The 20,600-nt window shown below is 43.8% G+C and overlaps 1 protein-coding gene across 7 annotated transcripts in view; it reads left to right on the plus strand.

Moving 5' to 3' along the window:
• Window positions 1-20,600, plus strand: part of ZBTB44 (zinc finger and BTB domain containing 44) — a 56,486-nt gene that overhangs the window by 25,437 nt on the left and 10,449 nt on the right. The window contains exons 3-7 of one of the 7 annotated variants that reach the window (XR_005628989.1): window positions 1,750-1,913; window positions 4,706-5,006; window positions 12,279-12,411; window positions 12,783-12,845; window positions 14,833-14,968. Coding sequence is in view for 5 of the 7 variants with exons in the window: in XM_039722086.1 (XP_039578020.1) it covers window positions 1,750-1,913; window positions 4,706-5,006; window positions 7,046-7,328 (748 nt within the window). In the remaining 2 variants the exon portion in view is untranslated. Of the gene's footprint in view, window positions 1-1,749; window positions 1,914-4,705; window positions 5,007-7,045; window positions 12,230-12,278; window positions 12,488-12,782; window positions 12,846-14,832; window positions 14,969-20,600 lie in introns of those variants that run through there. The other 6 variants (XR_005628988.1, XM_039722086.1, XM_039722090.1 and 3 more) reach the window with 6 other exon arrangements.

Genomic DNA, 20,600 nt, shown 5'->3' on the forward strand with positions numbered 1-20,600 from the left:
GTTGGTCAGGAATTTGGTTAGAAAAATCAGAACCTATGTTTAAAACACTCCCACTTACTTCAAAAAGCTTCAGTTGGAGTTTTTTAGACCCCAAAATGGCAAAGAGCTCCATTCTGCCAGGCCCAGGACAGGAGCTAGTGACTTTGCTCTTGCAAATATTCCCTTTATCACAGATCAGCAAGTCTGTCAGCATCTCTGTTTTCCACAGCTCTGAGACCCTACTGTGTATAAAAGGTCAAGGACAAGAAAATTTCTTCTTTAGTGCAAATCTTCCTCCAGTGCCATGTGAGGTCAGAAATCCTTAGGGTTTTACAGACAGAATGATACTAAACTCCTATAGGAAACCCTTTAATCTTGTGTGTATCAAGAGATACCTGGTGCTCTCTCTCCAGATAAATTTTACAACTGGAACTTTTGCTGCTGAGCGTTCTGCACTCAGAATTCAGATACCCCCCTGTCCTCACAGCTGTAGTGCCATCCTTTTCCAGAGTAAAGACAGTTTAAGTGTTGATTTTAAAGAGATTATCCTAGTTCTGCCCTCCTGTGCTGAACTGCTTTGTGAATTTTTGTATGATGCCTAGGAAAATGTATTTGTGCACAGTGCGTGTTTCATTTGAGTGAGTGTTAGAAATCCCCAAATCCAGCATAACCCTGAAGCCAGCCCTCTGTGCCTGAGGGGGAAGCAGAGCAGCAGAGGGATTTCCTCAGTTAGGAAAACCTTCTGACTGTGAGGAGACATCATGGCATCTTCTCAGGACATTTCAGACATTTCAGTTTAGTAAAGCTGAAGCTGCAGTGTGCTGGCCATGGACTGAACAGTCAGGGTCAGAGCAGTTCCCTGCTGCCAGTGATGGCTGATCTTTCAGCAGGCTGGGAGCAGCTGAAATGGCTATTTCACCAAAAATGCAGAGCTTAGTGCTCAGGGAAGGGAAACCCTAGGTAAGTACAAACCCTGTTGTTCCCATGTTTGTACCAGCAGATTTGCTCTAATTTCACTGTGCCCTTTAGCAAGCTCCTTGCCAGAGGACTTGGATTAGAGCACTATAGTTCCCTTAAACAGTTTGCAGCTGGAGGCTATGGAGGAGCAATTAGTCAGTTTTAAATAAATTACTTTGAAAGTTAAATTGTTCCTCACTGCAGTTCATGAGCTGTTCTTTAAACACAGCACTGGAGCTCTGCTCATGGAGCTCTTTGAATCAGACAAGGGGCAAGTATTGCTTCATTAGATTAATATTTTAAACTTAGAAATACGCAGTTGTAGATACTAGTATTTGTTGATGGAGCTTGGATTGAGATGAAAAATTAATTGGCTTTAATTTCATTTGTAAATATCACTGAAGCTGCAAAATACTCCTTTGCTTTTCATTTACTCAGCTCAATAAACTCTTCCTCAGGGACTGTTTAGTGATTGCAAGTCATCGATGTGCTGGAGAAAATGCCCACGCCTGAAAAATAATGTTCAGTTTGCAGTTGTGCTCAGGCCTGTTGCCCAAAGAAACAGAATTCTGAGCTTATTCCCTGGGTGTGCTCAGATGTGCAGAGTCAGTGACTGTAAGATTTCAGGTGCAGATCAGGCACATTGCTAGAGACCCAGAGATCTCCAGAATAAATGAGATTTCAGCAGAAATGTGATGTGTCAGTCTCTTCCATCTCCCACGAAAAGCCCTCAAGGTTCAGATTTTCACAGATGAGGCTTCTTGGGTCATTTCTCTGGCTTGTTTTGTAAACGAGTGCCTTTTTTCTTTGTAGTCTGGAGAACGTTCAGTATCCCTACCAACTCTACATTGCTCCTTCCACCAGCAGCACGGAGAGGCCCAGCCCAAACGGTCCCGACAGACCCTTCCAGTGTCCCACGTGCGGGGTGCGCTTCACTCGCATCCAGAACCTGAAACAACACATGCTCATCCACTCAGGTAAGAAACAGCCCCGCTCCCCCAATTCCTGACTCACAGCCTTGCTCTGCAGCAGTTGTAATAATGCAGCTTTTCCACTCATCTGCCAAGTGCTTGAGAGTTGATTTCAGAAAGATTGGGTAGAGGTTTGTCGCGTTGAATGCTTGTTTTGATCCCTGGAGTCTGCCTGATAGTTGGGCTCGTGGATGATTAGCATTTGTGTGGACTGAAAAAAACCTGATTGCCTGGAACTCATCAGGATAAGTAATTTTCCTGAAAAATATCTGAGATGAAATAAAGTATACTTGGCCCTTTTATTGCACTAAAGAAGTACATTGAAATTCTTCCTCTGCCATATTGCAGTTCAGTTCTCTGCTGTGTTTCAGAGGAGACTTGCAGCCATAAGAAAATATTATCTGTGTCTTTGCATTGAAGGAGGTTGTATGCCTTTGGATCTCAGACTTTTTGGAGGGATTGCAGAACAACTGAATTGGTTTGATTATCAATTTAGCTCCTGCAGGTAGCACAGGCAGCCAGAGGTTTGTGTGAATGCCTCCTCTGGGTCTTGGTCCCCAAATTCATTTTGATTTCCAACCAAGCATGAACTCCCCAATGTCTTTGCTATTGGTGTTTTCAAGACTTGTCAGCATTATGTGGCAGTAGCATTGACATTTGAGAGAATAAAGGGAATATTGAAGGGTTATTGCACTTGGTCACTAAGTCTCACGGCTTAGAATCTCCTAGTTTGAGTCTGACTCTTACCTGCACACAGAGGCTGAGCCATTCTGGGACAGAGCAGCCACAACTGACAAGGTGCAGTTTCTTCCTGTCAACAATTATTTGTTGAATCCTTTCAAGCAAAATAACCAGATATGTGTTTAATTTTGAAAAAGCAAATTCTCTGGGCATATCAGCTGCAAAATGATCCCAGGCCTGTTGTTAAAATCTGACAGCAAAGCATCTCTGGTCCACCTGTCAACTGACACCCCCTGGGTAAAGTTGGGAGGGCTTTGAATAGCTGGTTTAGAATAATTAACATGCAAAAGAACTCTCAAAGTCTGTAAATGTTGAAAGTGTTTTCACATGAGCAAAATGGCTCAAGAGATTTCCCTTAAACTACCAGAGGAAATAGGTGCCCTTGGACAGTAGGAAAGCATGAAAAGTTTGAGCTCCACCAGACCATATTCCAGTTTATTAACTTGTTTTCACATGCTTAACAGGGCGTTTCAGTGTAACCTTAACTACAGCTTTCTCTGTCTAAGAGCCCTCAATTAAAAGTTCACCTCCTCCTTTGAAAGTAAGGAAAGCAGAGTGAAAGACTGGGGGAATTAACAGCCAGGGTTGATGCACATTCAGCCTTTTGAGAAAATCTTTTTTATTCCTTGACAGCCCTATTATGAATAGAGCTCCATATTCCAGATTCTTAGCCTCATGTTTGGATTTTCCCACTTTCTGCAGTTCAGACTTTTTATTAAATCCTAAGGTTTTGGTGACTCAGACTTTTATCTTGTAATAGTTCTGTTTGTGTGATTACACACTCAGCCACTGCAACATGTTGCAGAGCTCACGTGTTTTAGGGTAAGAAATGAAAAATGAGTTAGGAACTGAATTTCTAGAATTGATACAAGAAAATATTTCTAAATTAATACCAAAAAAAATGAGAGGCATGAAGCTCAACTGTCTTAGAGAGCTGTCTGTCATGCAAAGTTGCCGAAAATTCTTGTACAACAAGGTTCCCACGCAATATAAAGGCTCCTAGTGCCCCTTTTATCACCATTGCTGCTGCATTACAGGGGCGTCCCTGTGCACACAGTCCCTTGCCAGAACACTTCTCTGAGGCCAAAGGCAGCCAGAAAAAAACATTGCAATTAAGGGTAGGCTGATAATTGCATTGTTGGGAACCAGTCTGGCACAAGAATCTGCCGAGATCAAAGGAGTTCAAAGGCACAGGAGATGACTGCAGCATCAGGTCCTTGTTGGCTGTGCCTGGGATCTTTAATCCACAGGGACTTGTGCTCGTTTAAACCGTGGGGAAGGAGCCCCGGGACAGGTCACAGCCAGGAGATTTCCTGGAGGTGGTTACTGAGGGACTGCAGCTCTGCTCTAATTATTTCTGCCTTTTAAAAGTTAACAGAGAACCTCTTCCTCAAGCAGGGCTGTGCTGTGACCACCTAGAGCTGCTGTCCCTGTGGGGAGGATTCTGCCCTGGCCTGTGTTACACAAGGTTGTTATAGATGGATAATGAGATGATTGGCTCTCGCAATTAAAAGATAACTATTGTGTGAATATCAAGAAAAGCTTTAGTGATGTGTAGTTATGTTATTGTAGTTTAGATGTCTTCTATTCTCCCCATAGTTCCCTTTCCTCCCCGAATTGTTGCTATCAGACAGCTGGGGTGGTCTAGGGGTTGTTTAGGACAGGTAAAAAGAAGGTGTGCACATCTGCCCCTTGCATGGGGCAGCTGGGAATGGAAAAGCTTGGTGCTCAGGGGGTGCAGCATGGCAACAACTGATCTCCAATCAAGTTACAAGAAAACAGACTCCACTGATAAATGGCAAAGAAGAGCTGACTGACAGACTTTGGGACGGGCCGGGGCTGGTTGAAGCATCCCCCAGGGGTATAAGAGACTGAGCATCCATCTTGAAGATGAACTGGCCATGTAGTGTGCACGAGGGGCAGTTCCCAGCGCTGCAGCTTTTTCCTTATGCAGTCCTTTGTTGTATTTTTGTTAAGGTTCAATAAACCTTCCTAAATTTTCCAAGTGAGCAGCTGTTTCTCACAAGGTGAAGGCGTTTGTGCTCTCTCTTCCGCAGGCATTAAACCCTTTCAGTGTGACCGCTGTGGGAAAAAGTTCACCCGAGCTTACTCGCTCAAGATGCATCGCCTGAAGCACGAAGGTAAACGCTGTTTCCGCTGCCAGATATGTAGTGCCACTTTCACTTCCTTCGGGGAATATAAACACCACATGCGGGTTTCCCGGCACATTATCCGCAAGCCTCGGATTTACGAGTGCAAAACATGCGGCGCCATGTTCACCAACTCTGGAAATTTAATCGTTCACCTGAGGAGCTTGAACCATGAAGCGTCAGAGCTAGCAAACTACTTCCAGAGCAGGTGAGGTGCACAGCACTGAGCTAACAGGGAAACTTGCTTTTTTCTTTTTTTTCTTTTTTTTTCCTTTTTTTTTTTCCTTAGATCATCATTTCCTGCTTTCAGGGCAGCCTGCTGTGCCTCTCTTCAGGTTGCCAGCTAATTCCAGTCAGATTGATTCCTGCTCCACTCTCTGTTGTATCTGATCTGTCTTACAGCATGGGAGCTATAGAGGAGGCTACTGAAGAATCCAGTGATATGCAGAGGCTGGTTCTGGGTTACTTAATTTCTCTTTTCAGTAGTACCTATGGCCAGGCCAATGGTGTGAAGCCACAGTGTTCTGTACTACAGCATTGGTGATTTGCTATTGATTTGCTTTTCAAAATTTTGTCCATAGCCTGTTCACTTTCATAGGGGACAGACTTCCTACTTCATTCTAAGTGCTTGCTTAACACTGTGGAAAGATTGCATGACTCCAGACCTTCTCCTTTCTCATTTTCTAGATAACATTACTAAATGATTAGACTAATAGGTTTGGAAATAGTAAGGGCCACTTGGACATTTTTTATCAGGGCACAAAAGACTTGGCATATCTCACAAATGCACTGCTAAAGACTATTAAAAGAGTTCTGAGGTATCAGATGAGCACTGTGTTCTCTCATTGATATAAATGTAATTGTTGGAATTTGAGATAGAAAGTACAAAAGTTGGATGAGACAAATTGAAGACAGGAAGGTCTTCCAGCCCTTAAATCTATAGAGAGAGTGCAGCTTGGTGTGTGTAAGTCATCTGCCTTCAGCAATACAAAAGACATGTTCTGAATGTTACAGCATCACAATCCCACCCCTCCTGATTTCCAGACATTATTCTTCTTCCCATAAAAAACATTTGAATATTTTGTTCTATTTGATTACCTCAGGAGTGACGTAGGATGAAAAAGATTGAAAAACAAAGCAGGAAAGCCAGATGCTGTCCTTTCAGCAGAATATTGTTTAAAAGTACAAGTGCTTCATATCTGTGGGCTTACACAGTTCTTGTTCTTGGCTCTTGTGCCAAAACTGGAGCAAACACTCTGCAGGGTGATGCCCTGGTTGTGGTCAGCACTGCATTGTTGTCAGCAAATTAAAGTCATATTAAAGGGTGTGATTTTAGTTGCCTGTAGCCCTTCCTTCAGTCTGATTTGACAAACATGAGGTTTAGCAGAGCTGGCTGTGAGTTTGGGTTGGAGCAGTGAATGCTTCTGTCACTTAAGGAATTCTTTTAACTGAGGCATTGCCAGGTGAACCAAAGCATACAAACGTGCATATATGTGATATATGTATATACTTGTCTCAAGTACAAACTTCATGTCTGGTGCTGAAAACTTGCAAAGAAATTTATTTCCAGTATGTCCTCATGCTCTGAAAGTACAACTGGAGCATTTGGTAGGTTTTCTTTGGATCCACTCAGCCCTCAGCTGTTCAGAGTGCATAGCAGAAGCATTGTCCAGAAAGGATTAAAAGGGGAAGGAAATGCAATTCCATACTTTCCTCAGGAGTGTGATATGTGTCAGGATCACTCCCCCACTGCAGCTGGCAGCTCCCTCTGCCTTCAGCTGTCTCACCTGGTGCCCCTGGTGCCAGCCTGCCCACTCAGAGGGAAGTCCTGCTGCTGCTCTGGGGGATGCTGTACCTCAGACATGGAAAGGGCCACATTTTGCCAGTGCTGAACTCATTTTTGTTTCTATTTTTAAAGCCTGAGTGCTCCCTTTTTTTGATGAGGTTTTCAGTGCCAAATGTGTTCCAGACATTAACTTTCATTCTCATCAAGGTGATACAATCTAATAATAAGAAGTTGCTGTGTAGGAAATACGGATGTGAAATAGATGCCATTGAATAAATTCTGTGTGTGTGGAAATGAGAACCAGGTTATGGTGCTTAGTGGAGTATGTCAGTGCCACGATCTTGGCCAATGTGAAATGAGTACCTTTGTTCTCTGTCTATGCAGTGTGTAGCTTGTGTGATGGAGCTGATACTGTGGTGTGAAAAATGACATTTCTCTTCTGTCCTTTGCCCCTCTTCCAGTGACTTCCTAGTACCGGACTACTTAAACCAGGAACAAGAGGAGACCCTCGGGCAGTATGAGCTAGGGGAGCATGGCTTTGAAAGCAACTCTTCTGTCCAAATGCCTGTCATTTCACAGGTGTCGTCAACTCAGAATTGTGAAAGCACTTTCCCCTTGGGGTCTCTGGGTGGGTTGGCAGAGAAGGAAGAAGATGTGCCAGAGCAGCCAAAGACTAACACCACTGCAGAGGCAGCCGCGGATGACCCTCCCAAACCGGAGCTGTCATCTATTACTATCGAATAATTCATGGTTTGGTTTCATTTTTGTTCTTTGGAAAGTGCCTGTGTTTGGTCCTGTACATTTTAATTTAATTTTTTTAAATGAAAAGTGGGGAGATTTTCCCCTTTTTACTTTGTAAGCTACGCTTTAAACTGAAAACTGAGACAGATGTTACATTATTTTTCATGACTGAATGATCACTTCTGTGAAAATATTTAAGACTGATTGCACAAAAAAAGATCTTGTCAGAACATCATGGAAGCTGTGATATACTTCTAAAGAGGAACAACTGATTCAGATCACTTTAACTATTCCTTCTTCCACAGGTAGAGCAGCTCATTAAGTTTCTCTTGCTTCTGCAGGCCCTCTGGTTAAGGGAAAGAAATCAGAGGAAACCTTTTTCAAATGATAAACAAAAGGATGCATTGGAAAGCATGATTGAACAGTTTTGACTAGTTTTGAGTGGATGCTTTAATCTTCTGCATAAAGAAGTGACACTTCCTGTATGTGCCTGCTGTTTTTCAAAGCCCTTACTGTGCCCTGTGCTGGAATTGGTGAGCGGTTTTGAAAGGAACAGTCACACACTTCTTCAAAACACACGATCCCTGCCCAGCCCAGATGAATGCCAGGTATTCCTACTTCTTCTATTCCAGTCCTTATAGAAACTGCTTGATCAAATAGCCTGAACAGACCTGCCCAGCTGAGGCTAGGCACAGAAAGTCTAAAGGTGCACCAGGAATTGGGAATGATGGAGAAGTGTTTAGCCATGCAAGCCTGACAAATATCTCCTGACTGTACCTGTCTGTAGATGGGGAACCACAAAGCAAAATGAAGGTTTTCCCAAACTGAAATTCTTCAACCATGGCCAGATTATTTGCAGTTCTGATCATTGCCCCCTCACATACACACTGTGTTTTTACTAATCTGAGAGCTAGCTAGAGGGAGTTTACAGATCAGAAAAAATAAGCTCTTTTGTGCATTATTGCACTTTTTTTTTTTTGTTTATACATATGTATGTATAGCTTCAGAGATTTTTACTAGCCTGTTTTGGATAAAACAAGCAATTTATTCTCTCTAAGGACAACTTTCTAACCAACAGGGGGTTGTTTACAAAAAGCCTATAGAGCAATGATGAATTGTTCCTGTTTCAAAACACTTTAAATCCTTGCCAACTCGGTTTATTAAAGGCCATTACTCCAGCTACACACACAGCTCAAGCAAGCAATAAACTGAAATATTTGCAATTTCATTTGTCCATATTTAGAAAAAGCTACAAATGGAGGGTGTGGGATTTTCAGAGCAGTGAGTCTTGTTTGGTCGAGCCTGTTTGGGCTCAAGTACTGCTTTGAAACCTAAATTAGGAAGTACATTAGGAGATTTGTGATTTTTCTTACAGCTTCTGAAGTTAACTCAGTATTTGATGCCAAATGCCCACGGCCTACAGATGATGTGCTGAGTGAGTAGGTATTGCTTGATCTCAGTATTCCAAAGGCATGATATACTCCCTTAGTTTTGAGTCTTGTTTTTTGTAAGTTGTTGTTTTCTGGACAGATTTGTTTTATGCAAACACGAGGAGGAAATGAAACCAATAGAGAAAGGTTGCTCCTGAAGGAACAGAAGACACAAAAGTCGTATTATATTGCACATCAATTTGTATTCAGTCAGCCTAGGCAGCTCTGATACTCTCTGAGACTGAGTTCTTTCTATTAATAGCCAGCTTTTGTAAGGAAAAAAGTTTATTGACCTTTGGAAAGTGTTTAAAGGGTTTCAGTGACTTCAACAATTTTTCTCTTTTTAGGTTAAACCCACATATTTTAGTTAAATAGAGTGAAAACAGTTGGGATTTAAGTACTTTCCAAGTTGCTGGAATGAGGTTTCTCCACCAGATCCAAAGGGTGTTTTAGAACCATGCTGCAAAGAAGTTCTGTGCTGCAATTCAGTCTTGATTTTATCTACCTTTGTGAGGCTTCTTAAAAGGGCTTGAAGGAGAAATGCTTTTTCTGGGCTGCTGTGTGTGAAATAGCCCAGTGCCTGCTGATGAGCTGAATTTAGAGCCCATTTCTCTTCACTTCTGATTTCTCTGAGAAGCCAGTGAGACAAGACAATGCCTTTTGCTGAGCTTTATTGCGACCTAGAGGGCTACAACACTGAGCTCAAACCCAGCATTTTCTCTTTTTCCTGATGTGTTACACAGGTAAATGAGAGTCCTTTGTGATTCATGCTCTGAACAGTGCTTCACCCAAACCACATTTCCTGACTGCAGAGATGTAATAATCAAAGGTGGTCGGGTATGAGGTGAGGACATAATCTGATCATTAGAATCATTTTCATCCCTGAAGTATTTTACTAAAGAGTTCACTGGTGAGAAGGTACAAATACACTGTAGACATACCTGGATATTGGATTTTTAAGACTTAAAATTTTGAGTCAGAAGGCAAATTGCTTTCAGAATACCAAAGAGAAAGGGGAAAGTTACAAAGACTTTATAGTTCTGACCTGTTCTTCCTTGAAAAGAAATAAGGATCATTAACACCGAGGTGCAAGGCAAGGCCTGGGGTTCATTATTCGTTGCATTCTGTGTTACACATTATCTTTTCAGCCTCCTAATCTCTGGGTAACATCTTAATTTAGTTCTCATTTTTCAATCTGGTTCAGCTGGAGGAGAATAGAGTTCTTGGAGGATTTTGTTTGGTTGGTTTAGGGTTGGGTTTACTTGTTAATTGTCTGTAATTGTTTCTTGTTAATCTCTTTTCTCCATAGAAATGAATACAGTTTAAATACAAACACCATTTTATTTCTGCTCTCTAACTTGTTGGAACTGTTCAGTTCTTTGAAATGCTGGTGTTCTTCACAAGAGAGATGTAAAAACACAGGACATCTTAAAACAATTTATGTTGCTAATGTGCTTGGATTCCAATCAGAGCAAGAGAGATAACTAAAATAGAAAAAACTTGCCTTAAACTACACTTGGGATTAAACCTAAAACATCAATTTCAGAGGGTTTTGAATTCTGGGATGCATTTTCTTATTTCTTCTTAGCTTTTTTTCCCTCCCTCCCAAAACAATCCGTTATGTAGTATGCATTTCTGTGTCTGCTAGACAAGGGTCAGGGTTGATGTGGTTCAGCCCTCCTGCTGCAAGCAGGGTCAGCCCAGTGGTGTTTCCCACAGCTGCAGTTCAGTTGTCAGGCTCGCAGAGACCACGGTCAAGTCTCTCATACTGAGAGATCAGTAGACTCGGGTGTTGAAAATGGTTCTGGGTTCACATGGATTCTGAGTCTAAAAGATGTGAATTTAAACTTTTTAAAAAAGTAATAGCTGCCAATGCAGTCAAATATATTTTATAAGACTATGATCCCTATATGTCCCCTGCGGGATGAGATTTTATTGTTTTTAAGCTATGGTTTAAGGTTTTTATATGAGGGCTTCAGGCACTTCTTGGTCGCTGGTTCCACCCTGCAGCCCCGGGTGTGGGAGCGCTGAGGTGAGTGCTGGTCTCTCTCAGAGACAAACCAGGAAGCATTTTATATGCAAATCCAGCAGGAGCTTGGTGCACCCTGCAGGGATGAGAGAATTCAGATGGAGGAGCACCTGCTGCTCCTGCATCCATTGCAACTTCCACACCATCAGAATATGGAAAATAGCTGATTTTCATTCAGGCCGCTTACATTCGAGTTTTGCTCACAAGGTGAAATCCTGTTTTGGAGGGTTCTCATCTCCAACTGTAGACATAATAAATCCCATAGCATCGTGATGGCAGGTAAGAGGGTTCAAGACAGTACCTCACCACACCAGAGGTACCTGGTAAATAGAGTGGGTTCCAAGTATTTGAGGAAATGTACCATAAAAGAAACAAATGTGAATTTTTTTAGTGCAACAGTACTTACTGCTCTGGATTTTCGTTCACTCCGTGTGTGCTAGCGCAGTAACTCCGTGTCCCACAGGTCTCAGCTACAAATCTGGTTGCACTAAAAAAAAAAGTAGATCTGGTGCTACCAGCCTGTGTGGCAGCTGTACCTACAGTCTTCCTGAGGGTTGCTGAAGTCCCCAGAAGAGTGATTTTGTTTCACCATTCATTTAGCTGATGCATGCTTTTGATATTCTGACCTGTAACCCTGGCTACACCGAGTCCTTGGACAGCTTCCTTGCTCTGTTCTGCAGTGCCTTCACTCGAGGTGCTGCCCCATGGTGAAACCCCAAAGAGGGAAAAGTGGAAGCTGGAGGAAAAAAAATGTGAATTAAATTATTGTTGGGCTTCTTTGTGCATTTTAGTAACAGTGAAACCCCCTTAACTGTGCCAGTCTCCAGTCACCAGCCGTATATCCAGTCATCATCTCATCCACAGTACAGCTTCTCTTGTTGATGCTGGCCACAGCTAGATTACTTGGCATGTTTATTGACCTAACAGAATTGGTTTTGGGTTTTGGTTTTGTTTTTTAATGTATACGATGTTTAAATACACTTCACATTTTATATAATACTATCTGGCTATTAGTATTTTTCAGGAACCATAGTTCTTGGTGGCTATATATATTTTTGTGACTTTTTTTGTAAACTAAGTGCCGTTTCAACGTTACAATCATTTTTAGAGTTATTGTAATCAATGTGAATATCATGTTTTTTCAAATCTGTTCTGAGCCTGTAGTGTTTGCTTTGTGATCATACGTGTAATGTATATATTCTGTATAGTTACATTGTATTGAAATACTAGCTTGTTTGATATAAGAAAAGTATGTATTGGGTACCTTTTTGCTAGCCTGGTTGTTTAATCTTTAAAAAAAAAGTTCCAAAATACAAAAAAAAAAATCTCCAAACTGGTCCCATTATAGGTCAAAATTAAGGGGGGAGAAAAACTAGTTTTGAGTGTCTTTGGATAGAAATATGAAGCTAAGATTTTTCATTAAAATATTAATGTTTTATGGAGTATATCTTTGCTTTGTGTCGTTATTTAACTCTGCCAGCGTTTGCCTTGCAGTACAACAGAGTAACCTGGACCCTCAGTGAGAAGGTGCAGCTCTGTCCCTTGAGCTGCATTCTAGCTTTGCTTAGAACCAAAAGAGCTGATATGAGGAGAACTCGCTGGTGCTGAAGCTGTCACTGGGAGAAAGGTAGTTTAAAACAAAATGAACAATAATAAATGGTTGGAGAAGTTACACGAGTAAAGAGTTCTAAGAATAAAGTACACATTTCTGATTCATTTTCCTTTGTATATTAGATTGCCTTCTGTTCATGTTCTCTTTAGACCTCATTCTGCAAAAGTGCTGGGGCCAACTTTCCACGGGGTGATGTTGATGGAAAGCCAAGGGGGAGCCTAATCAAATTAGCCAAAGCAGAAGGTGTTTAAAAAGTACAGTAGGCAGTCGTTGTAGTGGCAGCTGTGAGCTTTAAAGTAGTCATGAAAGAGCCCAGAGTGTGGGACTTAAAATCCATCTCTGCTGTTCCTACAACCCTTGCAATTAAAATCACTTTCCTCCTCCAGACCCACCTGTGTGAGTGAGCTGCAGTCCTGGCTGGATCAACAGATAACTTGGGAAAATGGCAGGTGGGTAAGTGCTTGGCTGAAGAGGCAACTCTGCTCTACAGCAGCTCAGGAGCAAGCAGGCTGGAGTGATTTATACACCAGCTGCCAAACTGTGCTCGGTGTCTGACACAGGAGTGAGACACAAAATGGAAAAGCACTCCCTGGTGCAGAGTAGCTGGAGCCACGATGAACATGGGGAGGGCTTGAGAGTTTCTAAATCCTGAGTTCTCCTTTCACTGAGGACCATGCCTAGGGACAGGTGTCTGAACCAAGAGCATAACTGGAAGAGGGAGTTCATCTGGTCAGGGCCTGGAGAGGATGCAGTGTGACACACAGAGGTTTGGGTCTCCCATGAAAGCAAAAATGTTGGTTCTTTGAAACCAGGTCCCATTTGGAGTTTGCAGTAAATTCTGGCTGACTGCAAAGGCACACACAGCACCCCAGAGCTGGACAGGGCATTGTGGGTGGATGGTGGAGCTGTGAATTCACAGCACCCCAGAGCTGGGCAGGGCACTGTGGGTGGATGGTGAATCTGTGAATTCACAGCACCCCAGATCTGGGCAGGCACCCCTGGGTGGATGGCGAGGCCTGGGCTGGTGACTGGAGCAGGTTTTTCCAAAGCGTGACCATATGTTCTGTGTTAAACATCCTTTAGGCACCCTTAACAAAGCAAGTGCACACTATTGAAGCTTTTTTTGTGTGGCTTCCTTAAAGCATTCAGCATTTTATTCCTGCCAGTAATGGAGGATTATTTCTTTTGCTTAGAGGAGAGTGTCTGAGCTAAGACCAGACTCAGCTCCTGAGAATGTGGCAGAGCAGGGACAAGAGTTCTCCCAGGGCTGATTGCACCATCCTACCCAGGTGATATCCCCAGGAAAATGAAGAAACCTGGCTTGGGTTATGCATAAAGTGCTTTCCACAAGCTGCATCTCCAGAGCAGTGAGGTCACATCACCACTGTGGGACCCTGAGCATGCCGAGCAGGGGAGGTGTCCATGGCACAGCCTTTCTTACAGCCCAGAGATTGGGGTGCAGTCCTTGTGGAGTTGGGATCTGCCAACAGCTTTTCAGAGCACACGAGAATGCTTGAATAGCAGATTCACTGACAGTGGCCCTGATTTCCTTAGCTGCCTTTCACAAATCCTTGAGAAATAGGCCACAAACACCCAGAGTGAGCTCTGTGTGTTTGAAAACCACTCTCAGGGCTTGAGTTAATTGCCTTTGAGCATGAGCTGCCTTTGTCTCAGTCACAAGGTCTCAGGTGAAGATAAGAGAGCAACTCACAGGGCATCTATTTGTGTATCTCACTTGAACCTTTACCTCACAGTTGAAGTTTGAACTCTTCTATCCAAATTATGAAATTAATGAATTAAATGTAACGTGTTGAGTGGCTGTGCCCTGACTTTGACACACACCCCTCTCATTTCAAACACCACTGGGCTCCTTGGGAGTGTCTTTGAGAATGCATGCACTGCATCCGGCTGAACTGCATTCCCAGTCTCCCCTGTGCCTCCCTAGGTGCTTGAAATGTGTTCTGCAAAGCTCCCAGCACTCAGAAGGTGACAGCTTTTTCTCACAGAGTGCTGCCTGTTCCCCTGAACTGTGTGCTCATCCAGAAGGAATTCTGAACAATGACCATGTGAAAACACCAGCTGAGCAGCTCCTTCCTTGCTGCTTCCCCACAGGAGCAGCTGCTGCTGCTGTCTCCTGGTAATGCCCACATGAAATGGGTTACGAGCTCACACCTCCAGCAAGAGCCTGGCTTTGCTCTGGCTTAGCCCTCACAGGCTTCTCTTGATTTTAGAGTGGGAATGAGAGATGTGCTTTCCTGCCATCCCATGCCCATCTCTAAACAAGCTTCTCCTCCCCAGGGAGGCAGGACTGACAGGCAAGATACTGTAAGAAACAGATGTATTTTCTGGTCTTAAAAGGTTTTCCTTTTTTTGAGGAGAGAGTGAGCATTGATGGTGCTTCAGTATATTTTTCTCTTTCATTTTTTCCCCTTGCAGAATCTGACATTGTCTAGACTTTTTTCAAGAAAAAACAATGTCAGCTACAAACAGATTGCTTTTAAGTATGAAGGAACACAAGTGGAGTAAGTATTGGGTACAATTCACTGATGTCAAAATAAAGTCCTTAATTATTTGGCTTGAAGCATTTCTGTCTGCAGTGCTGAATGGCTTTCAGACTACCTTGGGCCCAAGAGATCTGAGTATGGCCCTGACATTTGTGCCTCCAGCACATTTAAATGAAATCATTTAAATTCTCTGGGGGCAGGAGAAGCCTCCCTCCCAGGTGAGCACAAAGGGGATGATCAGGAGTGCTCAGGAGGAGCAAGGACACCAAGAGGAGTTTGGAGGAGCTGCCCCTCAATTCCAGGAGCAATTCTGTGTGTTTGGGTGAAGAGACACACACAAGGAGAAAGGATCCCATGGGGTTTGGTACTCCATCATTGCATGGAAACAGCCTGCTGGTTTTGGAAGAACAAGGTAAATTACAATTCCAGCCACTGAAGCATTTAAATAGTCTGCCTTGCCAGAAATTTAAATTGCTCCTTAAGAGCAAACCCATTTTGTGAACTTTACTTTTGCCAGTAGCTTCTCTGACTCAGCAGAGTTTATTTTATAGCCTGTGTATTAGTGGGGTGCACAGAACTTTTTGGAGAGTTTCTGTGCATAAACAGACCCTTGCACTGTGCAAAACAAAACTGGAGAGAAAAGACACCAAAGCACAAGACTAATAGACAACAGAGCTTAGAAAACCAAAACATCTCTCCAGGGTAGGACTTCATCTTCCCACAATTTAAACGAGAAAAATAACAAAAATCCTAACAAAACCTTTTATATAACTTCAGTGTGGCAGTGATCAGTTTCAGGGTTGACGTGACAGCAATTACAAACAACAGTTATGCAACTGCCTCGTTGATGGAATTGAAATTAATACAGAGAAAGGAAGGAGCCAGACAAAAAGAAGTGGCTTTGGGTTGAATTGTTATGCTTGAAAGAAATAAAAAAATGCTCAGGTCTGCCTCTTTTGAAAAAGTGAGCACAAGCCCAGGCTGAGAAATCTCCTTGAAGAACAGAGAGAGTGAATTGCTCTTAAAAATTCTCTTTGTGTTAGAGGCAAAATTGTGTTTCTCTTCTAAGGTTTACAGCTCATGGTTTTTTAATCTAACTAGCTAGTTCAGTATTCTAATGTTGCTCACGTTCCCTTGAGTCTCCTTTTTTAAAGGCATTTAGCAGAGTGCCACTGGGTGCTGTGATTGTGGCTGATTCACAGCACCGCAGGAGGAGCCCACGCTCACGTGTGCACCCACATCATCCCCTCCACTCTCCATCTGCATGCTGGAGTGGAGCTGAAGGCAGCATCTGGCATCCCAGGCAGGAATGAATCCTCAGGGTGGATACTGTTTGAGAGGGCTTGGATTCGTGGAAAGAAAACCTGGGAAAATCCTGAGTCTAACTGGAAAATCCTGAGTCAGAGCCCTGCCTGCGCTGACAGGAACTGCTCCTGGCTCACTCCCTGAGATGTCTCTGGTGGGGCAGGGTGCAATCACTGTTCATGCAGCACTGGGTTTGTGCAGACATGAGCCAAACCCCTGGAGTTCATCTGCCATTCAGAGGCAGGTGTACCAAACTGCCAGGGTGGGTCTCTCATTGAGGAAACACTGTGGATTTTCTGTTTCTCCAGAACTGGTCCAGGGCAAGGTTCCCTGCCCAGGGCAGGGCGTTGGAACCAGATGATCTTAAAGATCTCTTCCAACCCAAACTACTCTGTGACTCTATGAATTTCTCCTGTTGATTCAGGGAATAAAGCACCGAGGGAGACACAGGGAATAGGAATTAAAGCCATTGTTTCTTTGCTCCTCCTCACCTTTTTCACCCCAAGTAGCAGGAAGCAGAAAGGTCCTGAGCTTTTTGCTTCCAGAGGCAGAGGAGGAGCAGATTTTGGAGGACCCTACACAAGATGGGTTTGCTGCACATCCACTGCCATGTGAGTCACCCTGGGCATTCCCTGCCCTGCACAGAACAGGTTCAGCCAGGATGAAAACACTGCAGGATGGAAACCACTGGCTATCCAGACCTGCTGGAGCTTTTGTGCTGATTCCCTACCAGCCTTGCCACAAGCAGGTGTTGGACATGTGGCCTCATCCCCAGCAGCCTCGTTGCCCAGGAGAAAAGCTGATCTCCAGAAAAGCCTTGGCTGTTGAGTTCCCAAAGGCCACTTGTTCACACCTGGTTTCTGTGGGAGCCAGGAACTGAGCACTGCATGTGGCCTTGGCTGTTCAGTGCATCCAAAATCCAGTTTCTGTTCTCCTGTTGGAAGCCTGGATGCTGAGAATTTTAAACTTTCTGTGCTTAAAGGCACAGACCCACAAGAAAACACTGCATTTGATCTGAGGCTGTGGAGAAGGCTTCCAAAATTTGTTGATAGCACTGGGATTACAGGTGTGGAGTTGGTTAGAAGTGTGTAATATCACAGGGTGGAAAACTTAGATAAAATATAGAAATAAATATGAAGCAAGATGGGGGTTTTAGGGTGAAGGCAGGTTGTTCTTCTTTACCTTCTTCCTTCTTCTTCATGGGTTTGAGTGATGTTTTGTAATTGGGCAGAAAAGTCTGCATTGCAGGCTTCCAGGGATCACTTATTGGGTTAAAAGGGGAAATAATCTAGGTGTCAGTTCTTAATTGGATAGTTTAGTCTTAAAAGACCTTGGAACAAGAGATTGTTGGCCATTTTGTGCCTTGCTAATGAAAAGCTGCGGAACTCATGGTTGTGAGGCTGTTTCACTGATAAGAAATAATAAATACCTGAGTCTGAACATGAACTACTGTCTCAAGTGTCTTCAATCCCGACCCAGAGAAACCAATATTCTCCCTTGCCTTTCCTGCTTTCCTCCTCCTGTCTGTTGCTGTGGGTTCTAAGGGAACAAGGAAAAAGTGAAAGCTGGCGTGGCCTCTGACATCCTCCACTCCAGAAATAAAGCCCTGGGAGGTTAAATCTGATGATTTTCCTGGCCTTCCCCTCTGGAGACATGGCAAGGTTAGAGAAGCTTGATCTATGGTGTGGTTGGGCAGCTGTGATGGGTGCTTTGTCACAGTCCAGAGCAATCAAGCTAACACAAACCAGAGCCCTCCCTGGAGCTTTATGGAACCCTTTAAAAAGTGATGGATGTTCTGCAGCAACAGAGCAAGGGGAATCAGTAGGTTAGGTCAAACTGCAGAACACGATAACCAGGGCAATTAATACCACTTAATGGGAAACTGCAAGCTCTTGGCTCCTCAGATATTACAGTTTATAATCCAGGCCAGATTGCCTTTGAAGTATGGCTCTCATCAAGGGAGGCTGCAGAGCCTTGCTGCAATAAAACCATTCCATGGAGATGATCCTTGGCTCTGTCTGCCATGTCTTAAGGAGCTTCTGACCACTGGCTTTGGCCCTCTTTGTCTCAGCACTGTAGGAGCTGGGCAGCTTTGGGGGAGGGAATGGGATCCCTTTCCCTGGAGAGCTGAGCTCGTTTGGAATGGGGCCTTTCCCCCATCAGCTGCTGTTTATGCAAATTCCCTGAATCAGCTGCAGAGCTGTTACTGGGCACGAAGTGGTTTTGTCTTTGTTGCTGGAGATGGTGCCAGAAAGCCTGCAGCCTGAATTCCCATCTCAGAGTGGCTTTGCAGGACCCCTGTTCTGAGAAAGGCTCTCTTTTGTGTGCTGGCCAGCACAGAGCTCTGAGATGGATGTTGGGAGGGACAAAGGCACTGACCAGGGCACATTTTCCTCTCCTGCAGCACCTTGGATGTTCTGATCCCTTAATTAACCTGAAACATTCCATTTTCCAGGTACCTGCTGCTAGCTCAGGCAGCTGCTTTCCTGTCTTCTTGCCTAAAACCAGAGAGGGAGGAATCAAACCTCTGCAGGAAGACCAAACCAGAGCAGGAGAAACCAAAGAGAAAGAGGCAATTCCTGCTGAACAAGTGTCACTGGACATAAAACCCAGCCCCATCCTGTCCTTGCCCTCTAGATCTGTGCAGGGCCATGGGTGTAAGTCTGGGCTTCCTATCATTATTGCCTTGTGCTGTTATGGTTTTCTCTGACAGAGTGCAGCCACATCATTCCAGGGGTCTCCCATGTTCTGAAACTTGCACACAAGAGGAGGAACTGAGGTGCTCATGCCCGTGATGTCTTTCATACAACTGCATAAAATTCATTACTGTGTTGGTCTTGGTTTCTTTTATCAGGGGTTGTCAAGCACAATCACTTTGCTCATTGAAACTAACTTTATTTTTAAATTCCTGAAGGGAGACAGAGGGAAGGAAGAAGTGGAGTTTTAGTTTTCTGAAAGTGTCTTGGAAAGGAAATGAGTGGATTATTGCAATTATCCCCAAAGCAAGAATATAAAACCTGCAAAATTGGAAACTAATTTTCACTGCAAATTTTTTAATTTAGAAAGTGACTTTTATTCAGGTTCATTCTGAAAAGATGGAGGTGGTGGTTTTGTACAAAATACATCTATGATTTTGAGCAGGAAAATGTCTTTTTTTTTAACATGATATACCTTGCTCTGAAAGGTAAAACCTCTGAAAGGTTTTCTTCTTGATTTGGAAGACAAGGCAATTTCAGATCATTAAAACCCCTCACAAAGAGGACTCTGGCTTGGCCTTGGGGCAGGCCAGGAAGGCAGCACTCCCCTACTTGCATTCAAGTCATGTTTGGTAGTTTGGCTTTGGGACAGAGGTGCTTTTGTCACGGTTTTGAGGACTGAAAAACAAATCCTTAATTACCCTTGAGAAAACCAAAAGGACTGCAGTGAGAGTCACCAAAAGGTGTGGAAAAGGGCAGGTATTGGCAGCGCTCTTTCAGCTCAGCCGTGTGTAGTTCCCCAGCAATAAACATGCAGCAAAATGCCAATTTATAGAAAATAAATATAATAGCATGAGAGCAGGAGAGAGGCTGGACTCAGAAAATTGCATTAGCATATTGGCAGTGAGGGTTCCTGGCCTGGAAGAGTGTCCACAACACAACAGTCCGCTTAATCACCCCAGGGTCCAGCAGCCCTGAGTGACAAAAAACAGATTTTGCAAAGTAAAACCCAGCCCTGCTCTTACCTCCCCATGCTCAAACAATGCCGTTCCATCTCTGCATAACCTTGTGGTGAATGAACCTTAAGTCTCTGAAGCCAAGTCTGAATTTAGCTTGTGGTTTTTTATCTCCAGAGGTGTTTCATTAGCTCAATTACAAGTGACATGTTCCACTATGTGCTGCTGACTGAAAAAACTCAGCCAACCTAAATCCCTCTCCAAATAGAATCCAATTAACCTCTTACTCCCCCTTCCTTTAATCCCCTGTGCCTCATGACTCATTCACAGCCACACCTTTTAAAGAAGACCAAAGTGAACTCCCTGAGATCACTATGGACCAAAGGGCTGAGGTGTTTCCTTGGGGTTTTGGGCTGGATGTGCAGTGATGGCCCCAAAAGTCAGAGCCTGTGTGTTTTGTGCTGGTGTCCAGTGTCAGTTCTCTGCTGCACAAACACAGGCAGGTGACCCTGTGTGACACAGAGAGAATCCCAGAATGGTTTGGGTGAAAGGGACCTTAAAGCTCACCCAGTGCCACCCCTGCCATGGCAGGGACACCTCCCACTGTCCCAGGCTGCTCCAAGCCCTGTCCAGCCTGGCTTTGGGCACTGCCAGGGATCCAGGGGCAGCCACAGCTGCTCTGGGCACCCTGTGCCAGGGCCTTAGCACCCTCACAGGGAGGAATTTCTTCCATATATCTAACC

The sequence above is a fragment of the Passer montanus genome, unplaced genomic scaffold (genome assembly GCF_014805655.1).
Source record: "Passer montanus isolate IOZ18808 unplaced genomic scaffold, ASM1480565v1 scaffold47, whole genome shotgun sequence".
In the NCBI taxonomy this organism is placed as follows: Eukaryota; Metazoa; Chordata; class Aves; order Passeriformes; family Passeridae; genus Passer; species Passer montanus.